This window comes from Cygnus olor, chromosome 2, assembly GCF_009769625.2.
Source record: "Cygnus olor isolate bCygOlo1 chromosome 2, bCygOlo1.pri.v2, whole genome shotgun sequence".
NCBI classification, from domain to species: Eukaryota; Metazoa; Chordata; class Aves; order Anseriformes; family Anatidae; genus Cygnus; species Cygnus olor.
In genome coordinates, this window is record NC_049170.1 from 59,156,831 (window position 1) to 59,177,870 (window position 21,040).

The following is a 21,040-nucleotide window of genomic DNA, read 5'->3' on the forward strand; positions in this document are numbered from 1 at the left end:
CAGGTGACCTGGCAGAAGCTGCTGCCCGTGGGGGACCCAGGTTGGAGCAGTTCACTCCTGAGGGATGGACCCCGTGTTACAGACCCATATCTGGAGCAGTTCTTGAAGAGGTGCTGCCTGTGGGAACCCCACGCCGGATCAGTTCAGCAAGGACTGCATCCCGTGGGAGGGACCCCACAGCACAGGGGACGAGAGTGACCGAGAAGGAGCGGCGGAGAGGAAGCGCTATAGACTGACCATAACCCCCATTCCCCCGCGCCGCTTGGGGAGAGTAGGTGGAAGAGGGTGGATGGGGGGGAAGGTGCATTTGGTTTCTGTCCTTTGTTTCTCACTTCTCTAGCTTGTTAGTAATAGGCAATAAATCTTACTATCTCCCTATGCTGAGTCTGTTTTGCCCGTCACGATAAGTACTGCGTGATCTCCTCGTCCTTATCTCAACCCTTGAGCCCTTTTCATCGTATTTTCTCCCCGTTCCTCTTTGAGGAGGGGGAGTGAGAGAGCGGTTGTGGTGGAGCTCAGCTGCCCACCTGAGTAAAACCACCACACAGACAAAATAAATTAGATATGTCATTCAACTTAAAAAAAATAAAAAATCTGTTTTCTATTTACATGGGCTGTGACAGAGAACCATAGGAAAGAATCACCCTTCTGAAATAATACATTGCCTGAAATAAATTTGTGGAATAACAACTAGTGACTGATTCATTTAATGAAATGGCTATGATTTTCTCAGTATTTTTCATTTCATGTATTCACATCCATCAGTGAAAAGGGAGGACGGAAGAATGGCTACCACCACAATTCAACAACAGTTTGTAGTCCTCCTTCTCCCATTTCCCCATGAAAACATAAAGTTGAAGAAGCCTGTGGACTTCTGTGCCAGAGAAGCCAATGTATTTTCAATAACAAAGACTTCATAATAGCAGATGTATATAAACCGCAGCCCAAGTACATGCAGTTAAACATCTCCACATCAGCCAAAGAGAATGCTGAAGTATAACATGTTGAATGGCAACTCTGTTGTAGACTTGTTACGCTCTAAAAGGCTTACAACAGAAAGGAAGAAGCAATGCGGTTGATCACAAGAAAACCAGGGGGCTGAACAAAGAAGCTGGAAGCCAGGCATGTACTTCCGCTTTCCTTTCCTATAGCCATCATTAGGCCATTTCATTGTTTTTTCTTTAGTTACTGCCAAACTCTGCTGGAAAAGAAATGTCGGCCCACAAACTCAACCATATTTCATGCCCTGAGGAGAAGAGACCCTTGACACCTTATCAGGGCCACATCCTTACTCTGGGGTTATTTTATCATGCAGCAGTGCAAAAAGACCTTGAAGTAAGAGAAAATTACATTGGTTATCTTTGTCAAGAGAAGTCTTCCAACCAGTACTGAGTGCTTCCAAAAAGTTGGCTTTCAGCCTCCATCAGCACAGCTGCTACATCCCTCTTTTAATATGGACAGCTTGTGTGCCACCTCAGCAGGTAACTATGGCAGACAGAGAACACTGGGACCACAGCCACATCCTGTGTCCTACTTTGAGCGTCAACTCCTGGCATCCATGCTCTCTGCAAACTCCCACAAATCCCACGCACCGTGCGGCACACATACAACAACAATTCTCTTCACGCCTGCCTGCCTCTAGGCCTGCGTCCTATGCACTTTACTTTCTGCCAACCCTCTGATTCTCCATGTCAGTTCCAGCTCCTCAGCTTGACCTGGGACCCCTCAGCCAGATACGTCTGATGCTTGGAGCAAGAAAGACGTTATGGCTTGGTGGATGCCTCCTGACAGGGCCTTCCACTTAAGTGAGTCCTGTTAGAAGGCATTTTTCTCAGACGAGTTTTGAGGTGTCAAACCTTCCCCCAACAAAGGCTCACCTGTTGCATAACTTGATGTGATACCTAATTTCTTGCCCATCCTCCTCAAAGTAGGAGTATTCAGTGACATTTCTTCCGTCGTCTTTACTAAAATTTTCATGCTTATGCAGTTTGACCTAATTGTCCCTAAACTACTTTGCAATTTGCATTTTATTTTGAATAAATCTATTTAATCTATTTATTTTCTTTTACTCTTTCCTGCAGTGAAAATATTGGTCTGACAGGGAACACCAGTAAATCACACCCTTTATGTCAGGCTCCTTTAATTTTAGAGAGATCCTCATTCTTTGCTGTCTGTTTCCATTTTGGGTGTAATTTAAAAACAGCAGGCAGCAATTGAACTCTGAGATCTCATTAACACCCACTAAGCCCTTCTAACAAGAAGCAGCAGACTAGAGAGTATTTCTTCAAGGTGATGAGCAAATGTGCCAAAGTTGACTTTAATTTATATTACTGCTGATGTTTTTCAATCACATAGATTCTTTTTACTTGCATGCTATATTTATTCTATTTTATATAATGTCTTCTCTCAGTGTAAGAGTACTACAAGAATCTACCAGCAGCCTTTCACACTACCCAAATTTATTTTTCAATTCTCAGTTACGCTGACCTTCAATAATTAACTTCATAAACTACATCCACAAAGTACAACCCATCCTGAAAGTTTTACTATTTAAGCCTTTTGCATTAAGATATGAAGTCATGAAATAGTCATGAAACTACTTAGCCAAGAAAGGGTTTGAAAAAAAAAAACAACACACCAAAACCTTCTATTGCTAGAGTAACTGCCATGTTTTAAGACAAGTTTCAGCTCAACTGAACAAATTTCAGCTCAACTGCTTACCTCTCCTTGCCAGATTGGGTTTACTGTATTACAAATGATCTTCGACCTTTTCTCCTGTCCATGATGAGGAAGCGCTGGAAAGATGCTATGTTTTCCAGGCTGGATGGAAATTTTCAAGTAAGGATCTGGATTGAAGAACATTCCTTTCTTCAGACCAAAAGCCTGGAAATCTGAAAGAAGGTTAATAAGGTAAATAAACTGATTATTTTTCATATTGCAGGTAGCTCTCTGGGAGAAACTGATAGGAAACCAGAGAGGAATTCAAATAATATGGTGGGAATATAAAAAAATCATTATATTTATTGTGAGGTAACATAAAGCCAAATTATAATAATTCTGTGATTTAGGATTTAAAAATGACTATCTAATGAAACTGAAGTTTTTACAACCTGATTGTGCAGACTAATGTGGCTTCTAAATTGGTGTTTATGGAACTAAATAGAAGTGATCTACTGATTTTTCTAAGGAGTTAAGCACTTGCTCAGCCTGATTCCAGTGACGGGACAACTCGAGAAGAGATCCATCCGTTCATTTTACCACATAGACATGGCACTTGGTACACGATATATGCCAGTTCTCCTAGGTATCATTTTTCTATTTCTATGAAATTTAGCTTTTAGATCACTTTTCTCTATGTGAGAAGTCATTTTACATTTTTTCTACTTTAAAATGTCTCTTTCTGTGCATGGGTTACCTTTACCTGAGCTAACTTAGGAAATTCATATACGTAATGTCCAAGTTTTGAGCAGGACTTTCTAGCTGCAGAATTCCCAGGGAGTGCTGTACACGTTGTGCAGAGAAAATCCCAGCCCTCTGATCATCTTTGTGGTCCTCCTCTGGGCCCACTCTAACAGGTCTGTGTCCTTCTTGTGCTGGGAACCCCAGACCTGGATGTAGCACTTCAAGTGGGGCCTCACGAGGGCAGAGTAGAGGGTGACAATCACCTCCCTCGACCTGCTGGTCACTGCTCTGCTGATGCAGCCCAGGATGCAGTTGGCCCTCTGGGCTGCAAGTGCACACTGCTGGCTCACGTCGAGCTTTTGTTTTTGCTGATGTCTCTTTGCGTGGAGGTTCTCTTCCTCTGTTTAAAGCTTAATTTCACATAGGGCTAAAAGCACTTGCTACTTTCTCACCCTTCCTGTATTGAAGAGGTACAAAATTAGTTAAGATGGTTTCCCAAATTGTTCAGATGTATTCTTAAACATTCAATTTACATATATTTTTTCTTTTAGGCAGGTTTTAAAAACAGTAATTTAAAGCATTAGTGCTTGAACTCTCTCCTAACTGGTAAGACAAACAAACAAAAAAAACCAGAATTGTTCTAGCAGGTTATGGGAGACCATGTAAAACACTCCAGACGGATTATTTTGGATGACTCTGAAAATCTTACACTTTCCACATCAACATCAGCATATTTTCAGAAAACAGCTATATCAAGAACAGGGAAAATATTCACTGAGTTGTATTTTGCTTCCTTCACCTATGGTAATAGCCAACACAATAAAATGTGTGAACTAAAAAGCAACTGTTTTCGTTTTGGTTGATTTTGATTATATATTCCAGCACACAATTCATGTAGCAGACATTCAAAAGATGTTGGACAGATGGTCCTGAAACAGACTGTATTTTAAGAATCTTATTCTTGTTATGTTCTCTAACAAATAAAAAATAGGGGATGTCAGTACTAATATCCCATTTGAAAGTACTTTGCTGACACTATGTACTGCCAAGGTCCTAGCAATGCTTTTACACAAAGAAAAAGATCTGGTTCAAACTGATAACGTGGATTTCTTTTCCATGTGTGCAATCTCTATGTTACCAGTAGGTATCTAATCTATCAGCCCTGCTGAAATCCTTTATGGCAAACTGTTTTGCTTTGGAAGTTGTACTGTTAAAAGTGCATTCCAGAAATAGAAGCCAAGATTGCAAAAGCACTATGAGTGACAAGGCCCAGCAGTATAATCGTGTCAGGCTGATAACACATGAGAGGAGAGAAAGACCTCTGAGATCTTATTTTCTTCTTCTCTGGTATTTCCTCAAAAGATTCTGAAACTGAAATATTTATTGCTGTATGTGTTTCTGATTTTTTTTTTTCCATCAAAGAGCAACCATACCATTTTTCGCTACCACTGTGCAAAGAAATAGTCTATTGCTAGAAAATTGCTAGCATTCAATTATATATACATCTATATTATACACTATAAAGAACATACATATTATGATAATCTACCGACCTCTATCTACTGGTGGGAATTAATCACTCACGAAGGTGAAGGTACTCCTAAACTTAATCAATAGTCTAATTTTTGTATTTGGATGAGAAAAATGATTAAGCCAAGCTCACAAGAAATTTTATCTTTTTGTGTCATTTTCTTAAATTGCATGATACAGCAAATTATGTTAAAATGTCAGTTAGAAACATATATTTAATGTCCAATGCACATAGGGTTGCAGAACTAGCTTTTTCAAGTACAGAAATTGCAGTTATATATCTCACCACAAATTCTTGGCACCATGAAAAATAGAGCATCAAAAATACAAAAGCTCAGAATAAAGCTGCATTGGCATCTGTATATATCTAGAAGAAGCCAATCTAATCTGAAGTGGAAACCATGGATGCTGTAACTTGCTGTAACCAAAAGGCTCAGGTACTTTCTCACCACTGCTGTATAACACCCCATTAGAAGAATACCATCTGTTCCGCTTCCCCAATTGAAAATATTTCTCTATCTTATCTGTACTGTCTTCAGAAAAAGGTTCTGAAAATGCTCAATACTTAGGGTTAACTGAATTTAAATCTTTGATAAAACTAATGAATTCCAGAAGACTTAGATTCATCTTGCTGTACACTGTAGTTTTACAGCATATTTCTTGCAGACATATCAGGAAATGTTACCAGCGTAACTCAACCTGCTTTTCAGAAGGTATTTTCACTCAGTCTATTAAAAAAGTGATTAATATACTGTATGTCAGTTTCTCATTTACTCATAAATCACACTTTTGTGTGAAAGAGGGAATACACCTATCAGTTTGATAATGTCAGGCCATCTCTTGTGAAAGATGACAGAAGAAAGAAATGCAGGTGAATGGGCAGAAACTGCTGGCTAATTTACTACTACAGACTTTCAGTATTTGCATCCTAAGCCAGTAATCGTAAGTACATGCATCCTAAACCAGCTAGGCTCACTTCACTGTATACAAATAGCTTACACCAACTGCTGTCTGCTGCTGCCCCCAAGTGAATTATGAATTTGTTCCAACTTCAGGGCTTACTTTCCATATATGCCAATCTCTGGGTGTCTGGATGAGCCCTTAGGAAGCTTTGCTCTAGTCATGTGCATGCATATGGCCTCTGTCCTTAAGGTGGGCCATAGACCTCCCTCCTTCCCTGTCTTGTAAATAATCACTCTGTGAATGCGTTTTCCATGCAGCATCCCAAACTTTGTGGCAATGATGACTGGTTAGTGATGGAGACTGCATCTTTGTGGCAATCTGGAAGTTGGTGTGTGTTTAGTGGTAAAACATGGAACCAGGTGAGGATACTAATCGATTCACAGCTTGAACCTATTTGTGTTTACCAAGTTTGATTTTGCCTCAGTACAAGTGACTAAGCTTTCAGATGGTCAGGGGAGAGGTATGATTTGGGTATGAGAGTCACATTTTGTCATGCACAGCAAGGAGATTCTCCGATGGTAATGACCAGCAAAACCATTGTGAAGATGGTTCAGTTGCCTACAGATGTAGTGAAGTACTGGATCAGACTCATGCTACAGAAAAGGATGGTGAATCAAAGTGAGAACCAGAGTCCAGAACAGCCTGATTTCTAAATGAACTATGGTTAGTCTGGCCATCAATCTGTCGGTAGATAAGGAAACGAAGTTAGAAGGTGTTCTTCCCAAGAGATGAGAAGCTTTTTTTCAACAGACGTGGAAAAACTTTCCCAGAAATAACACACAAAGTTATTCTTTATAGTTTATAAATATGTCCCAAGAAGACTGAGTCCATTTAGTCTCTTGATTGTGTATATTTTACTTTACTGCAGTAGACACAGTCTACAAACCAGAAGAAAGGTCAAGATCAATGAGTAGCAGAGCTATTAGTTTTAAGAAGCTGATATTAACATTCTAATACAGTTGGCAAATTCCTTCCAGCAAAAGACAACAAGTATCGAATGTAGTTTATGTTTCCAAGAACCATCCAATTGATTGCAACTGCTGTCTTGCAGCTAGCTATATAACATGTGAGAGAGATAATTAAGCCTCAGCAATTCTATGGTCGACACACCAAATTCATGTTTTTCTTCTTTAGTGTACTAGCCATGTGTGCTCAGACACAGGAAATGTTATGTATTGATCACGAGTCACTTGACTCTCTCAGAATATGAAGAGGTTTTAAGTTAGGCCAAACTTATCCAGAACACATCTAAAAGGAGACCTAATGAAGTTCTGCAAGGTTACCAAGATGCTGGAAAGACCATTGGGTCACTTGAAAGACCACTGTCACAAAAATCACAGAATCCCAGAATGGTTGAGGTTGGATGGGAGCTCTGGAGGTGATCTGGTCGAACCCCCTGCTCAAGCAGGAACACCTAAAGCAGGTTGCCCAGGACCATATCCAAATGGCTTTTGAAGATTCCCAAGGAAGGAGACTCTCTGGGCAGCCTATTCCAGTGCTGAGTCACATGCACAGTACAGAAGTGCTTCCTGATGTTGAGATGGAACTTCCTGTGTTCCAGTGTGTGCCCATTGCCTCTTGTCTTGTCACTGAGAAGAGCCTGGCTCTGTCCTCTTTGTACCCTCCTTTCAGGTATTTATAGACACTGATCAGATCCCCTGAGCCTTCTCTTCTCCAGGCTGAACAATCCCAGCTGTCAATTTAGACTGTGATTTAGTTTGATGAACACCCAAATGGAATGCATTCTCTCCATAATCTGCTCATTAATGGCAGAATATAAAATTACTGTCATCTTTCCAAGATCCTCATAGCAAGGCACAATAAACTATCTTCATGATCCATCACTATGAGAAAAAGAGCTATTAATTAGGTTGTCAATGGATAGATCAAACATTTTCCTTGTGTTTTCCTTTGTAAATTCCCAAAGAGATTTCAGTTCAGATTCTGATGCTGAGTAACTGGACTTGACCAGGACTGGTATCTGGGTTGACTATCAACGAGGTAAGGTAGTTGCCAGGGTACTAGTACATCAGTGTTTCTTTTGTAGCGTAGAGCTTGCACAGAACAATTATCACCTAGCTTGGAGGGCAGAAGTTCATATAATGAGCTGAGCTACATAGTGGTGGCTTCAAAAGAAGGAAGAACAAAACTCTGCTTGCTCAGGATTAACAGGAGGCACCTAGGTACTGCCTCTCAGCTACATGCTTTTAAAGCAATAGGAATTATTTTAGCTACCAGTAGCATAATAATGTTTCAACAGTAACAGCATAGAAATTTCACACTGACTTGGAAATGCCAATTTGATTCATGCAGCAGTACACAATGCTTGAATCTAGAGTACAGAAAATGAGCACAGATTTGGCAGTATTGCAACTGGTATAAAATTTCAATAAATCTAATATTAAGGAATTATAAAAATCTAACAGTAAAGTGCAGTGATAGGAAGTCTTAATATCTAATACAGTAAAATAATGCAGGGGAATTGAGAAAGATACTACATAACTTACAACAAATTACTGGCTTAATCAGCTATTTAAGGAGATTCTGCAACTGGCGATATGCAAGAAGGTAAACAGATAGTTAAGGCAGTTCTTTCTGTAGAAATTATCTGTAGAAATCTACAGATCTATGAATAGACTGCATTTCCCTTTAAAAACACACACATACACACAAAAACCAGAATGTAAGTAAAAAAAGAACTGCCTGGTATAGTTACACAACGAGATGTTTAAAGATCTGAGATTAAAAAACAAAAACAAAAAAAAAACAGAAGTAGGTGGGGTAGATAAGCCAGAACATTTTTGTCAAATGAGGCTACCAGACAAAATATTAAAGACAGCAAAAAAGAGGAGAAAATAATTTTTCTAGCTGAATGTGCTACAAGGGAATGCTGAAAGGAATTCTCATTTCTATAAGGAAGAGGCAGCGGAGGCGTAAAGAAGAAAATACGTCTATTAATAAATGAAAAGGTGTGAAGAATGTAATTATTCAAAAATGGCTGAAAGACAGGCTACTTTTAAAATTGCCTTCATCAAGAAAGAAAACAGAAAAAGTTTGAACAACTATTGTGAACAGTGTAACAGTGAGAGTTTCATTACTGCAAGCTGTTAACCACTGGAGCAAAATACCAGCTATTTTGCTCAGAACCAGAGTACGAACCCGTCTAGGACAGAACTGAACCAATTTCAAACAAAACTCCACACCATGGAGTAAGATGACTTGTGTTACATAGGATAATGGAGTAATTAATTTCAAAGACTTTAAATCTGTTAGTCTAGAGCACTGCAGTACTTTGTAGCCACTGGTGTTTTGGAGGAGGTAGAAAAGTCACCTCAACTTAACACAAGCTCTGAAAGGTAAAAAACAAACAAACAACAAGAACAACAAAAAGGTGAGTGGTTAGAAACTTGGGTTTATAAAAAAAACATCTGGGCAAAATAGTTTGAGTTGGTGAGGGCAGAAGAAGAGGTAGGTTTATAGCAATATTTAATAAACAAAATTTAGTGGATAGATTTTTTGTTATAAAATCAGTCTCTAGGACTTCCAGAAACGGTTAGAAGATAAAGAATGTTCTATATCTGCATTTTGATCAAGGATTTCGTGGTAACTACAATTTTCAAAATGACCTTTAGTGGACATTGTATTATTTTCTGTTGTGATTTAGACGCTGACTTCCATAAACTGAAAATAGATCTTACCTGAATGCCTGATCTGAAAGCTACACAAGGAATAATAATTAATAATTTAAAAAAAAAAAGTTCCTGAATGTCTCACAAACATTGACGAAACATGAATTCCTGAATGTCTGTGAAATATTTAGACCTTCTGGTCATTTGTTCCACAAGAGCACTTAGTAAATAAGCAGCATGTAAATACGTGAGAGATGTGAAATATTAAAGTTTGAAAAAAGATTTTTAATGCAATATATCGCTAGGAGGAATGTCACACAAACATCATGATAACACTTTCTAAATATACCAGCCAAAAGAATGGTTTCCAGGGCTTTCAGCAAAGGTGTTACGTTGCTGCTAAACCATGAACTTTCAGTGAAGTGGCTGGAACATCTTGGGAAGCTTAGCACGTTTCTTCTTTCTGTACTTCATGTGAGGGAGCTTTGACACTTTCAGCTGCCTTATCAGAAGTGTGATGCTCACTGGTAACAGCAGCAAATTCATACTGGAAACTAAATGCAAAGTAGCTGAATAGTTTTCCTTGAAGATTGTATCTAACTAAATTAGGCTTATGATATTTCTCTTAGTGTTTTAATAATTAAAGCTATAATAATACAGTCATCATATAAAAGATTAAGAAGCATAATCATGGGAAATTATCTTCTTTGAGATCAGTATTGCTAATGAACCTGTTAAGCTGAACTAACCTTTCACAGGAACAACTTCTAGTCTCTAAAGAAGGAAATACTTAGAAAACAAACTACCTACTGCTCTTTCTGTTCTGGAGAAGATAGCGATCTCATTTTGCTCTGAAGCATCAGTTTATACTTCTTTGTTTGACATTTTTATCCAATCCAGATACCTTTCCACAGGCAACATTTCCAGTGAAACTAGTTGGATTTTGCTCAAGCAAATATTCAATAAAACTACAGAAGGAATAAAGTACTTTGCCACCAACTTTTAGAAATAAATTGTTTCTGCACAGTTCATTTCAAAGTAGTGTCTCACTGGAGTGTCTAGGCAGTAGAGCAAACAAGATAAATCAGCTGAAATGAAATGATCTTGTTCAGCATTTCTTGGGATTTTGCCTACTTTGAGATTTTTCTCTCCAATTCCATTAATATTCTTTTTTTAAAAAAAAAAAAAACAGTATTATAAATTGTATAGGTTTCCTTGCATTCTTTAGATGATAACCTGTTCAGGGCAGGCTGGCTCTGTGTTGGTGCAATAACTAACACAATGGTCCCCAGCCGAAGACTAATGGCCTTTCATTCTGTTGCAATGGAAAAAAAAATTTTTTTGAAACCTAAATGTTATGTAATGACACTGAAACACTGAAGGTGACAGTATACCTTCTGACAGTATACCTAAGGACCAGTATCTAAGACGTCTACATGAGCCAAAAGGATTCCTGACAATAGACAGGTTATTGCTGCAATAGCGGTGCAAACAGAAAAGAATCCCAATTCCTTCCCATCTGTCAGAAAGGCCTGGATTGATTTGCATTTTATTAGCTAGCATAGCAGATATAGGAGTGGCAATAATTTTACTTTGACATAGACAACATTTGTTTTCTGTTGATTAAGTAAGAAACCAGTAAATAAATCTTTGTGATGTGTTAACTTGTGACTGAAATACCTCAAGTCCAGGCTATCAGAAAGACAGACTGAACTACAGCTACTTTGATACCAAAGATTTTTGACATAATAACTGTGAGCTCAAGGATTTAATAAATACCTAGCTGTGATGATGCTGTTAATATGGATGTGATACATATGTAAATGAATTGCTGTTAACCACTAGAATAAGAAATCCCCGAAGTATCACATGGTATGGTCTTTGTAAACTTTGAATCAAGCTATATGTATGAATGATCTAGGGCCCATTGAGACAACATTAATTAGCTGTCTCACGAATTATCACTCTTGATATCTCTTGGTCTACGAGGCCAAAGAATCTCTGAGAATGGAAAAATGTATTTAATTCTGGGCAAGATTATACTTAAGAACATATTAACTCTACTTCTTTATTTCTTTTGAGCTGAACCTGTAGTTTTCTTTAACAAATGAATATCACTGCATGGGTGCCCATTGTTCAACCTAGTAAAATGTAAATGATGTGTTAAATGGGCCCTATTTAATGTCAGTCTAACTTGCCATACAGCACATACAACCCACACTGATATGGAAACCTCATATGGAAAAGCACTGACATGCATGCCTAATATTAAAAAGAATCAGAAGTCCTAGTTGACTTCAGCACAATTTAGAACAAGGCTTGAAATAAATCATACGGCCAAAGCAATTATGTAACATGATGCTTGTCTGAATGTAGGACTTTAGGTGGAAAGGCCTGCACTTGTAAAAATTCTTAACTAGGGTAAATGGAGTATAATAAAACCACTCTTTTTTTTCTGTGCTATTTTCTCATGGAATTTCCAAGTCAAGTCCAGCATCTTCCTCTTTGTACTAAGGAGGAATTAAAAATATGGAAACCAACTAACAAGCATAAAGCCCCCCAAATGAGAACCTTGCTCACAACTACTCTCTTTTGACAAATTGAACTTTTCTACAGAGGTGATTTGCAGATTGTTGTTATTAAAGCCAGATGAAATGATCCATAGCTTTTAAAATCTGCAATGACATGTGAAATCATGAGGCTGAACATCCTCCAAAAAATTCAGAGGAGTGAGAGCAGTCTCCTGGCTTAAGAAGTCTCAGTGTCACTGCTGAGCAATACAGATAAGCTTGTGCATGTAGCACGTGGATCTGCCTCAGGTCCAGACCAAGACCGTGGAAGGTGCTCTCTAAGAAACAAAGGGCTGCCACACATCACATTCAGCTCCATAAGTAAAGCACGTGCCACTGAACTTGCTTTCCTTGACCTACATATATAGCACCACATTTAATCAGAAAAAAAAACCACACACATCCAAAAAAACCTCTACCTGAACAAGACACTTTAGCACTTAACTCTCCTTGAAGGAAGAGGGTGTGGCAATAATCATAGGACAGATATTAGTTCTCTATGTTACTGTCACTTCTAGAGTAACAGGTATATAGAGTTGTAGAATCGTTGAATGGTTTGGGTTGGAAGGGACCTTAAAGATCATCCAGTTCCACCACTCCTGCCATGCGCAGGGATGCCACCCATTAGATCGGGTTGCCCAAAGCCCCATCCAGCCTGGCCTAGAACACCTCCAGGGACGGGACATCCACAGCTTCTCTGGGCAACCTGTGCCAGTGCCTCACCATGTATGCATAAATATATACACATAAATATACATACACACATATACATGAAGGGTTTTAATAATTTCAGTCTCCCACTCTCTGGGCTTAAAACTTTAACACAAATGGTAACTTACCTGACAATGAAAAACTTATCAGTCTCCGACTTCCCTGTCCCTGGATTGAATCTTCATTGGTGATGGTTTTAAAAATCTGCTGGAAGAAGAATAAAGGTGAGAAGGAGGAGTCTCCTGTATCTCTTGAACAGACAAACTGCTGAGTAACTGTCCTTTTTACAACATAACCAAGAGTCAAATAGACAACCATTAATCAAAACAATGTTTTCATTCAGGTAATGATTTACCCACTAGTGGCCTAACTCAGACCTTCCTGGATGCATTTTATTAAAACAGAATGATACAGAAATATTACTGTAATTTTAATATAGCGGTTCCTCACGCAGAAAGGGACTATTTATTAAATGAGATAAAAGTAATGCATAAGGATGGGGATATGGCTCTCATCTCTACTAATGTCTGTCTTTATAACATATTAAAAGAGTGGATAATCTTCTTCCAGAAAGTTTATTGCAAATTTCTCTGAGAGTTTACTGCTATCCTGTGCAAACAACTGTGAATTATGATACTAGTAAGTATTGAGGGTGAATCTGAAAAAAAATAAGTACATCAACAGGTGACCTTCTGTACTCACTTGTCTGTACCTTGTCTTTTGACAAGGATCATGTCCACAGCTTGAGTTTTAATGTCAAGCTTTAGCTCAGCAAGTTTATTGGTGGGCTGCTGTTGGGCAAGTTAGGATCCAGGTTGCCTTCTGGTTGTGATCAGAACTGGGAAGCAAAAACCCCTCATGCCAGTATCTGGGGCATAAATAAGAACCTGCATCAGCTGGGGGACAGCAGTTTCCACTGCTGTTTCCCTGAACAGAGCAGAAGAGATGCTACCGTGAGACAGGCTCCAAGTTCAGCAGGGCGATGGTGCTACTATGACTACCTCCCACTGACTCTGGAGCCAAACCAAGTGCTGCTCTGCTCCTAGGAAGTCACAGCTCCTCACCAGTCTTGTTGTTTGGCTTTCAGGCAAAAAAGAAAAAGAGCATTTATGCAGTTAAGTTCCAATTTCTGCCAGGAGACAGTAACTGAAGTCCCACTCAACTGTGACTCATTGCTCAGTATATTAAATATTGTGTATTCAAGCTTAACTTAGAAAACAAGCTCTTCTTTGTCCCCACAGAGTTCAAACCAGAGCAAGGGGGCATTGCAGCCCCCTAGCAGGGATTAAGCAACAAGCACAGCTGGCAGGTGAACACACTAGTGACACATGAATTGTAAATATAAGGGGTGAATCTAGACACCATTGAAAAATGGGCTCTGGTGTACTTGACCTTTCGTCATAATCAGTTTGTTTCTGGTAGACTATTTAAATGGGATAAGGAGTACTGAATAGAGTGACACTACAAGTGAATTTAAGTAGAAACACTCCAGCTGGATCACAGCTAACTAGCTGTAATTACAGCTTTGGACTTCTCAGGTATGCAGGTTTCAGTCTATTTATTAAAGCCACCGCTGATAGGAAAGGTACAGATTTATATCAGTATTATACGTGACACTGAGAATTTTGTGACAAGAACTCAGTAACCTTTATCAGCTGAAGTTGTGAAACAATGGCAGAAACAATGACATTTCTTTGTCAAGATGTGTTTTTCAAACTACTTCATTGACTGGCATTTATTATACATTTTCCTTTCAGGCTTACTACTTATGGTCTTCTCATGATTTTGTCTGGGACAGTGCCTGGGCCAACTGCCCTAGATACGTGCATATTTGCAAAATGTGCACTTTTTTCCAGCCCTTAAACATTTCCCCAGGATTCTTAAATCTGCCACAAATCAGTATGGACAGTTTAATGATCTATGTTTTGAACAGACAGGGATGGAACTGATGGTGTCCTGCAAATACCAGTGTATTCAAAACTTAAAAATATGTTGCTATGAAGGGTCTTGTTTTGGGCCATAACTACATTAGGGAAATTGAATCAGGACAGTAATGCTTTAGTAATGTATGGACAAAAGTAATGCATGGACAAAAGCATCCCCAGCATGGCCAAAGCTGCAGTGTCAAAGCGTGGCATTACACAAGGACAGTAATGCAACCAGCCCTATAAGTGAAACAAGCTGTACTGAGGGAAAAGAACAAATTAGATCTGCTTCTACAGGATCCATCTATTTTGTGAATCAGGTGCTCCTCACACTGTACGTCTAAGTGCTCACCCCTCATGGGGCCTTCAGTAGTGCTCCCTCAATTTCCACTTGCCTCATGTTTTCTCATGGAAATCAAGGCACAAGGAGGTTGGAATAGGACTGATGAATGGGGCATATCCAAGCTGCGTGCTGGGGCCCAACAATGTGCTGGCATCAGGTTGGGGCACACATATGTACCTGGGACCTGGAAGTGCTCCTGCTTTTTTACTCTATAGACACGGCATTTCTGTGTATGAGAGTAATGTTTTTAAATTACCTAACTGACAATAAATGTTCCCCCTGGCTTTCAATGGAAAACAGTTCTCATGATTTGATGATTTGAAATGTTGACACAATTCTCTTAATCCTGGTTTTCCTGATCCCAATTCAGTCGGAGGTTTGAGGAGGATCTGCCTAGAGCTTCCCCTATAGCGATTCCCCCAATGAAGACCAAAAGGTCTCAAATAAAAAAAAATCAAAAAAAGGTCAAGTTTTGCTACAGTATTGAAAAAGAAAAGCTTAAGCTTTTAATTATGAAGAAAAAGAACCAAGTCAGATAGCACAAACATTTTAAAAACCCACCACTGTAAACAACTCTTCCCCTATGTAGTGGGTTGACCTGGGCCACCTGCCAGATGCCCACTCTCTTGCTCCCCCCTCCTGAACAGTGCAGGGGGAGAAGATAAGTCAGATAAGCCCATAAACCAAGATCAAGACAAACAGATCATTTACTGATTACCATTATAGGCAAGAAAGACTCACCTTGAGGAAAATTAATTTAATTTATTCCCAAATGAATAGAGCTGGATGGAGAGAAACAAAAAACCAGAACACCTTCACCCCACCCCCCATGCTTGCCAGGCTCACCCCACTGGACTCCTACCTCCCCCAAGTTCCCCGAGCCGTGCAGGGGGCTGGGGAGAGGGGGCTGCGGCCACCCCCAGCAGCTCTTCTGTGCCGCCCCTTCCTCCTCACACCTCTCCCCTGCTCCAGCCTGGGCTCTCCAGGGGCTGTCAGGTCAAGCTCTGCTGGGTGCCTGGAGCACCTCCTGCCCTGGCTGCTCGCAGGGCTGCTTCTCGCACTCCTTTCCTCACTGCCGGGCAGCGTTTGGCCCTTGCTGAGCTCTGCTCTCCCTGAGTCTCCCTGAGGAGCCCACCCATGGCCAAGGGGCTCAGCCGGGCCATGTGGTGGGGCCGCTGGAGCCAGCATGGGGCAGCCCTGGCCTCGCCTCACAGAGCAGCCCAGCAGGCCCTGGTACCAAAACCTGGCTACACACACCCCATACACCCTACCCTATTGTGTCTTTGCAGGTCTTTGGTGGGGGTCTTTGCCTCTAGGCTTCATTTTAGCCAGCTCACTAACTTTTTAAGTTGCAGAAAACATTATGCAGCCCCTGCAGCCCTTAAAAATGGCCTTTTCCTTCTGGCTGCATCCTGCATCCTGAAGTGGCAATACGAAAGCAAGGCGAAATACCAGCGCTGCAGCCTATAACTGAATTATGAACTCTGTAGATTATCTCAGTGTAGCTCTCTGAGATGCACTGCTATGGTCATTTTGATAATGCCTAGCACTTAACCTTAGGGATTTTAAAAATGTTACAACATTTCTTTGAAGCTTAGCCAACAAAGGGAACACACAGCACTAAGGCTGCATGGGATCAAGGCACAATGCAAATGAACGGACGCAACATTAAAGACTTCAGTGTACAAACAAGGCTTCAAACCAAGATCCTAGCTGTAACACTTCCTAAATCCTCCCAACCCCTGTTTTGTAAAGCTCTACTATCCCAAATTGGTGTCTCTTTTCTCCAGTGGCCCAGCTAAATGGCTTGGCTCCGAGGCCTCCGCCACTCTCACAACATGTATGCTGCACTTTCTCACCTGAGAGGGTGGTCGCAGGAGCTGGGTATGTGCCCAAGCACGCTCAAGAGCAGATGCAAATCCTCTCTCAAAAAGAAATGATTATGCAAGGACATACCCAGGGAAGGATATTACAATGGCTGGGAAAGTGGTTTTACTTCAATATTGACATAGGGAGTTAAGACAACCAGTGGGGGCGGAAGAAAAGTTGTATCAACAGCACGGCATGATTTAGCTTGCTGTGTAAGGAAAGGTGAGCATGAAGGAGCTCTCCCTCAGCTTTTTGACACACAAGGTCATTACGTTTGTCCCGCCGTCTAGCTGAAGGTAAGTTTCCAGGACCAAGCCGAAATCTCAGCAAAGTGGAAACAATGAGAAAAGTCTTCTAATTTAAGTCCAATATTTTGAAAAGAAAAAAAGCTGTTGGCTTCTGTTTGGACTCACTATTTTCTGACGTAGTATCAGATTCTCCTTGGTAGTGAGAAAAGGCTAAGTGAACTATGCACAGGATAGGGTAAAGCTGGGTGTGTGCTCACTAACAATCACCGGCAACCGCACAGACTGGGATTTATAAAGTGTTGATGCCTGGGATGAAAAAGTGCATGGGTCATATTCCTCTTTCTTGCCATTTATCATGAAAGAAACCCAGACTAATTTTAGTAGCTCCAATATAATTACACTAGGAGTGTTGTCACTGTAAGTAAACTTTGAATTTAGTCATCAGGAAGTAAAAAAAAAATCTTCTCAACTGCCACTGAAAACACAGTTAGCTGACAGAACAACATTCATCTCATCACTTGACAGCTTACAGACTGAAGACCTTGGCATGAAAGGAACAAATGTCATTTTCCACTTATAACTATGGTGCTCTTTTATGCCCTTGAAGAGCTCAGTCTGAATTACTTTAATATTTTTGTTTGTTTGTTTATAATGTAATGTTTGCACATTGTGCAGCAAAACCTAATTATTTTTAAAGTCCTGATGCAGAACAGGATTAATATGCTTTTATTACATGCTTCTACAATATGTAGTCATGAAAAGATGGGACCTGAGCTGCAACTTGAAGCCTACCTGAATCTCTCAGAAGAGTGTGGGTTTCCTGACCAGATTCAAACCTTCTTCCTTGTGCTTTGCTTGTGATCAGAATGGTTGTCATTTCCATGGGCAGGAGTGCGTGCACTCGAGCAATTAAAGAAGCATCAGTACTTTCTTTACAATATTCTCCAGTAAACACACCATGAAAAAAACTTCTGGTCTAGCACGGTTTCCCAACCACTGAAGCACAGGCAAAAGGAAACCACCAAAGCAGACAAAGCTCTCTGCAAGGTGTGGGGAGGTATTTGAGGCCAGATCAAAGCCTCTCAGGACATGCTGAATCCAGGGAAAGGACCACATTTGGAAATGCTTTTCATTTTCTTGGTAGAGAGAAAAAAGAAGGAGATGACTGAAAACTAAAAATAATACAGTGTTTTCCTGGCATCGTTTTTCCTTGTGAGTAGTTCCTGCAAATGCTGGAGGGAATTTATGTGACCCTGAATGAGAAAGGAGGCAGGATTCACACTGGCAAATGGAGCCCTTGAGACTCCCCCTCTGTTTAGCTATAGTACATGTTATGAAAAAAACACCACCACAACAACAAAAAAACAAACTTGAGAAATCCCACAGTATGACAGTCCATCAGTTCTTACTGAGGCAAAATTCCAAGTGCATCACTAAAACTTTGTCTAACCAGAAGCTCAGAAACAAGGACTCTGACAGCTAATTAAAAATATATCCTAAAATACTTTGCTCTTCACCGGTCTGTCTGGATATATGGAGGAGTACCAAGGGCAACAGTCTTGCTCCTGAAAGTAAAGTGGCTCCAGGGTACACCTCAGGTACTTCTGTTCAGCCTTCCTGTTACATCTAGGCAAATACTTTTGGAAAGTGTGCAATGTGAATGCCGGTCTAGAAGAAGCTGTAAACAAGCTTGCCTGCTGCTGCAGTAGAAAATTTGCTTTCCAGCAGCGGAATGACCTGTAATAGTGCAACATGGTAAAGTGTGCTCTGCACCACTTTCTAAGTTACTTCTAGCATGTTTGTATGTTGTGCAGCCCAATTTAATTATGATAAAGATCTTGCTGATATGGAACAGAATATGATTTTATTACATGCTTTTACCACATCTAGACATACACAGGTAGCAAATACAAGCACAAATTTCTTTTCCAACACACAGCACAGAAAAACAGCTGTCTTAGTCTTATCATTTAGTAACACACCTTATGCTCTGGAAGGGCATTTTTGACCCCTGTGACCGCACAGACAAGGGAATTCAACAAAGCCAAGCAAATTTTCTTTTCCCATAAACAGAAGAAACATCTGATTTAAGAAATCGTACTCTTCACTGAGATCCAAAACACTTGGGTAGCAGCAGCTTCTGCTTCAAAACAGTGGTAACATTTAATGGCCATAACTGATATTATCTCACATAGGCCAGTATTTCTTACATTTAAAACAGAGGAAACTGCAGTGACACTAATGTAGACTAAATGCTCAGGTACTGCAAATTTTCATAGCTCAACCCTGGACCATACTACCTATTAGCAAGAGTTTCTCTTTAAAAAAACACTTCTAAGAACACATCAAAGTATTCAGAGGGGCTCACGCTTCCCAGCAGCACTACTCAACCCGCATGGAAGATGGAAACGTACAATGAAAGAAACCTAGAAACTACAAAAGCAAATCAGTTAAGTATATTCTCAGGACTGGTGTATACAAACAGGATGAAAATCAGCAGATGAGTGCCTTGCAAAAAAAAAACAAAACTGGTGACCTGTGCTTGATTCAAATAACAAATGAAAAATAGCCTAAACTCGGTCCCAAACTGTGTATCAGCAAAAGGAAAAAAAAAATAGTGCTAGATGTGTCAGAGCTAAAGACATGGCGTTGCAGAGCTGGGGGAAAAGACAAGACTGGTCAGTAACTGCCTGCCCTGCGCTTGCTTCAAGCTCCAGTTCCCTGTTCTCTGCTTCTCAAGAACACCAAATTTGCCTGCAGATTTAAAATAAAATAAGCAAAGTTATTGGCCTGAATTGAATGGTCAGAAGGAAAAGAAGGTGATGCTTCGCTCTGCCTCCTTCCATCTGTTTGCATTTTTCAGTTCATCTGAGACATAAGATGGGTCCAAAATTCCCCAGACTGAGGCAGGAGCAGAGTACCAGCCTCCACTCTGCACTGCTTTGCTGATGTCAGTTTAAATCAGCTTTAAGCTATTGTTTTAACAAAGCAGCGTGTACATGGCACAGGTGTCAAGAAGAGTTTTTCAAAAAATTATTATCCCCTAAACTAGCTCTGTTGACTGTTATTGTTGCCCCCTTGATTTCACTGAACTCTTAATACTAGGACAATTTCCTAAGTGTGAAGTGTCTTTCCACAGTAAAAGAATATAAGGCATCGTCCCAAGTTCATGCTTCACATTGTGCCATCCGCTTCAGAGAGGGAATAGTTCTCAGTTGATCTGGGTGAATACTCCCATTTCCTCCTAGTGCTGACTTTAAAAAGGCATAGCTGGGGAAGAAAACTTGACTAAATAACCACAGACTGTAGAAGTGCTTCTTTTCCCTCTATGACCTGACTTCTACCACCTCTTGGGAACACAGGGTAGGCTGGGATGTATGGGGTGGGCTGCGAAAGGTTCAAATGGAGATCCAAGCTCCATGGCTGTCTCTGACAGAATTATGGCTATAATCCCAGGCTACACTTTGAAAATCCAGCCCTAATTAGTGGCAGTACTTCAGCTACAACCCTCACTCTGTTAACAGAATTATGCAGCTCTTGAATGCAATACATTCCACTTATCCTGTTAGCTCGTTAAGCCACTGTGCTGGCACTGCAGTATTTTCCTATCAGGTGACTGCAAATCGCATGCAGCCAGTTTCTCGATTAGCAGAGCCTAACTCCCTGCTGGGTTCTCTGCAGCTGACTTGCATCCCCGAAGGACTGTGACCACACACGTGCCACATTATTCCCCCTCTGTTGTGGTCAGTGCTGTACTAGCCCTGTAATACAGTGCTTTCTCACTGCAGTTCCCTGATTAAGGGGAAAATTTGCCTTTATGGGCATGTCACAGTTGCCTTCTGAATGCAGA

The 21,040-nt window shown here is 40.4% G+C and overlaps 1 protein-coding gene across 14 annotated transcripts in view; it reads right to left on the reverse strand.

Moving 5' to 3' along the window:
- The window catches only part of HECW1 (HECT, C2 and WW domain containing E3 ubiquitin protein ligase 1), a 266,693-nt gene that overhangs the window by 96,898 nt on the left and 148,755 nt on the right, over positions 1-21,040 (reverse strand). For 10 of the 14 annotated variants that reach the window (XM_040548239.1, XM_040548244.1, XM_040548234.1 and 7 more), the window contains 2 exons: positions 12,934-13,012; positions 2,722-2,891 (listed from right to left, as the gene is read on the reverse strand). In XM_040548239.1, the coding sequence (XP_040404173.1) occupies positions 2,722-2,891; positions 12,934-13,012 (249 nt within the window). The remainder of the gene's footprint in view (positions 1-2,721; positions 2,892-12,933; positions 13,013-21,040) is intronic. The other 4 variants (XM_040548245.1, XM_040548243.1, XM_040548235.1 and 1 more) reach the window with 1 other exon arrangement.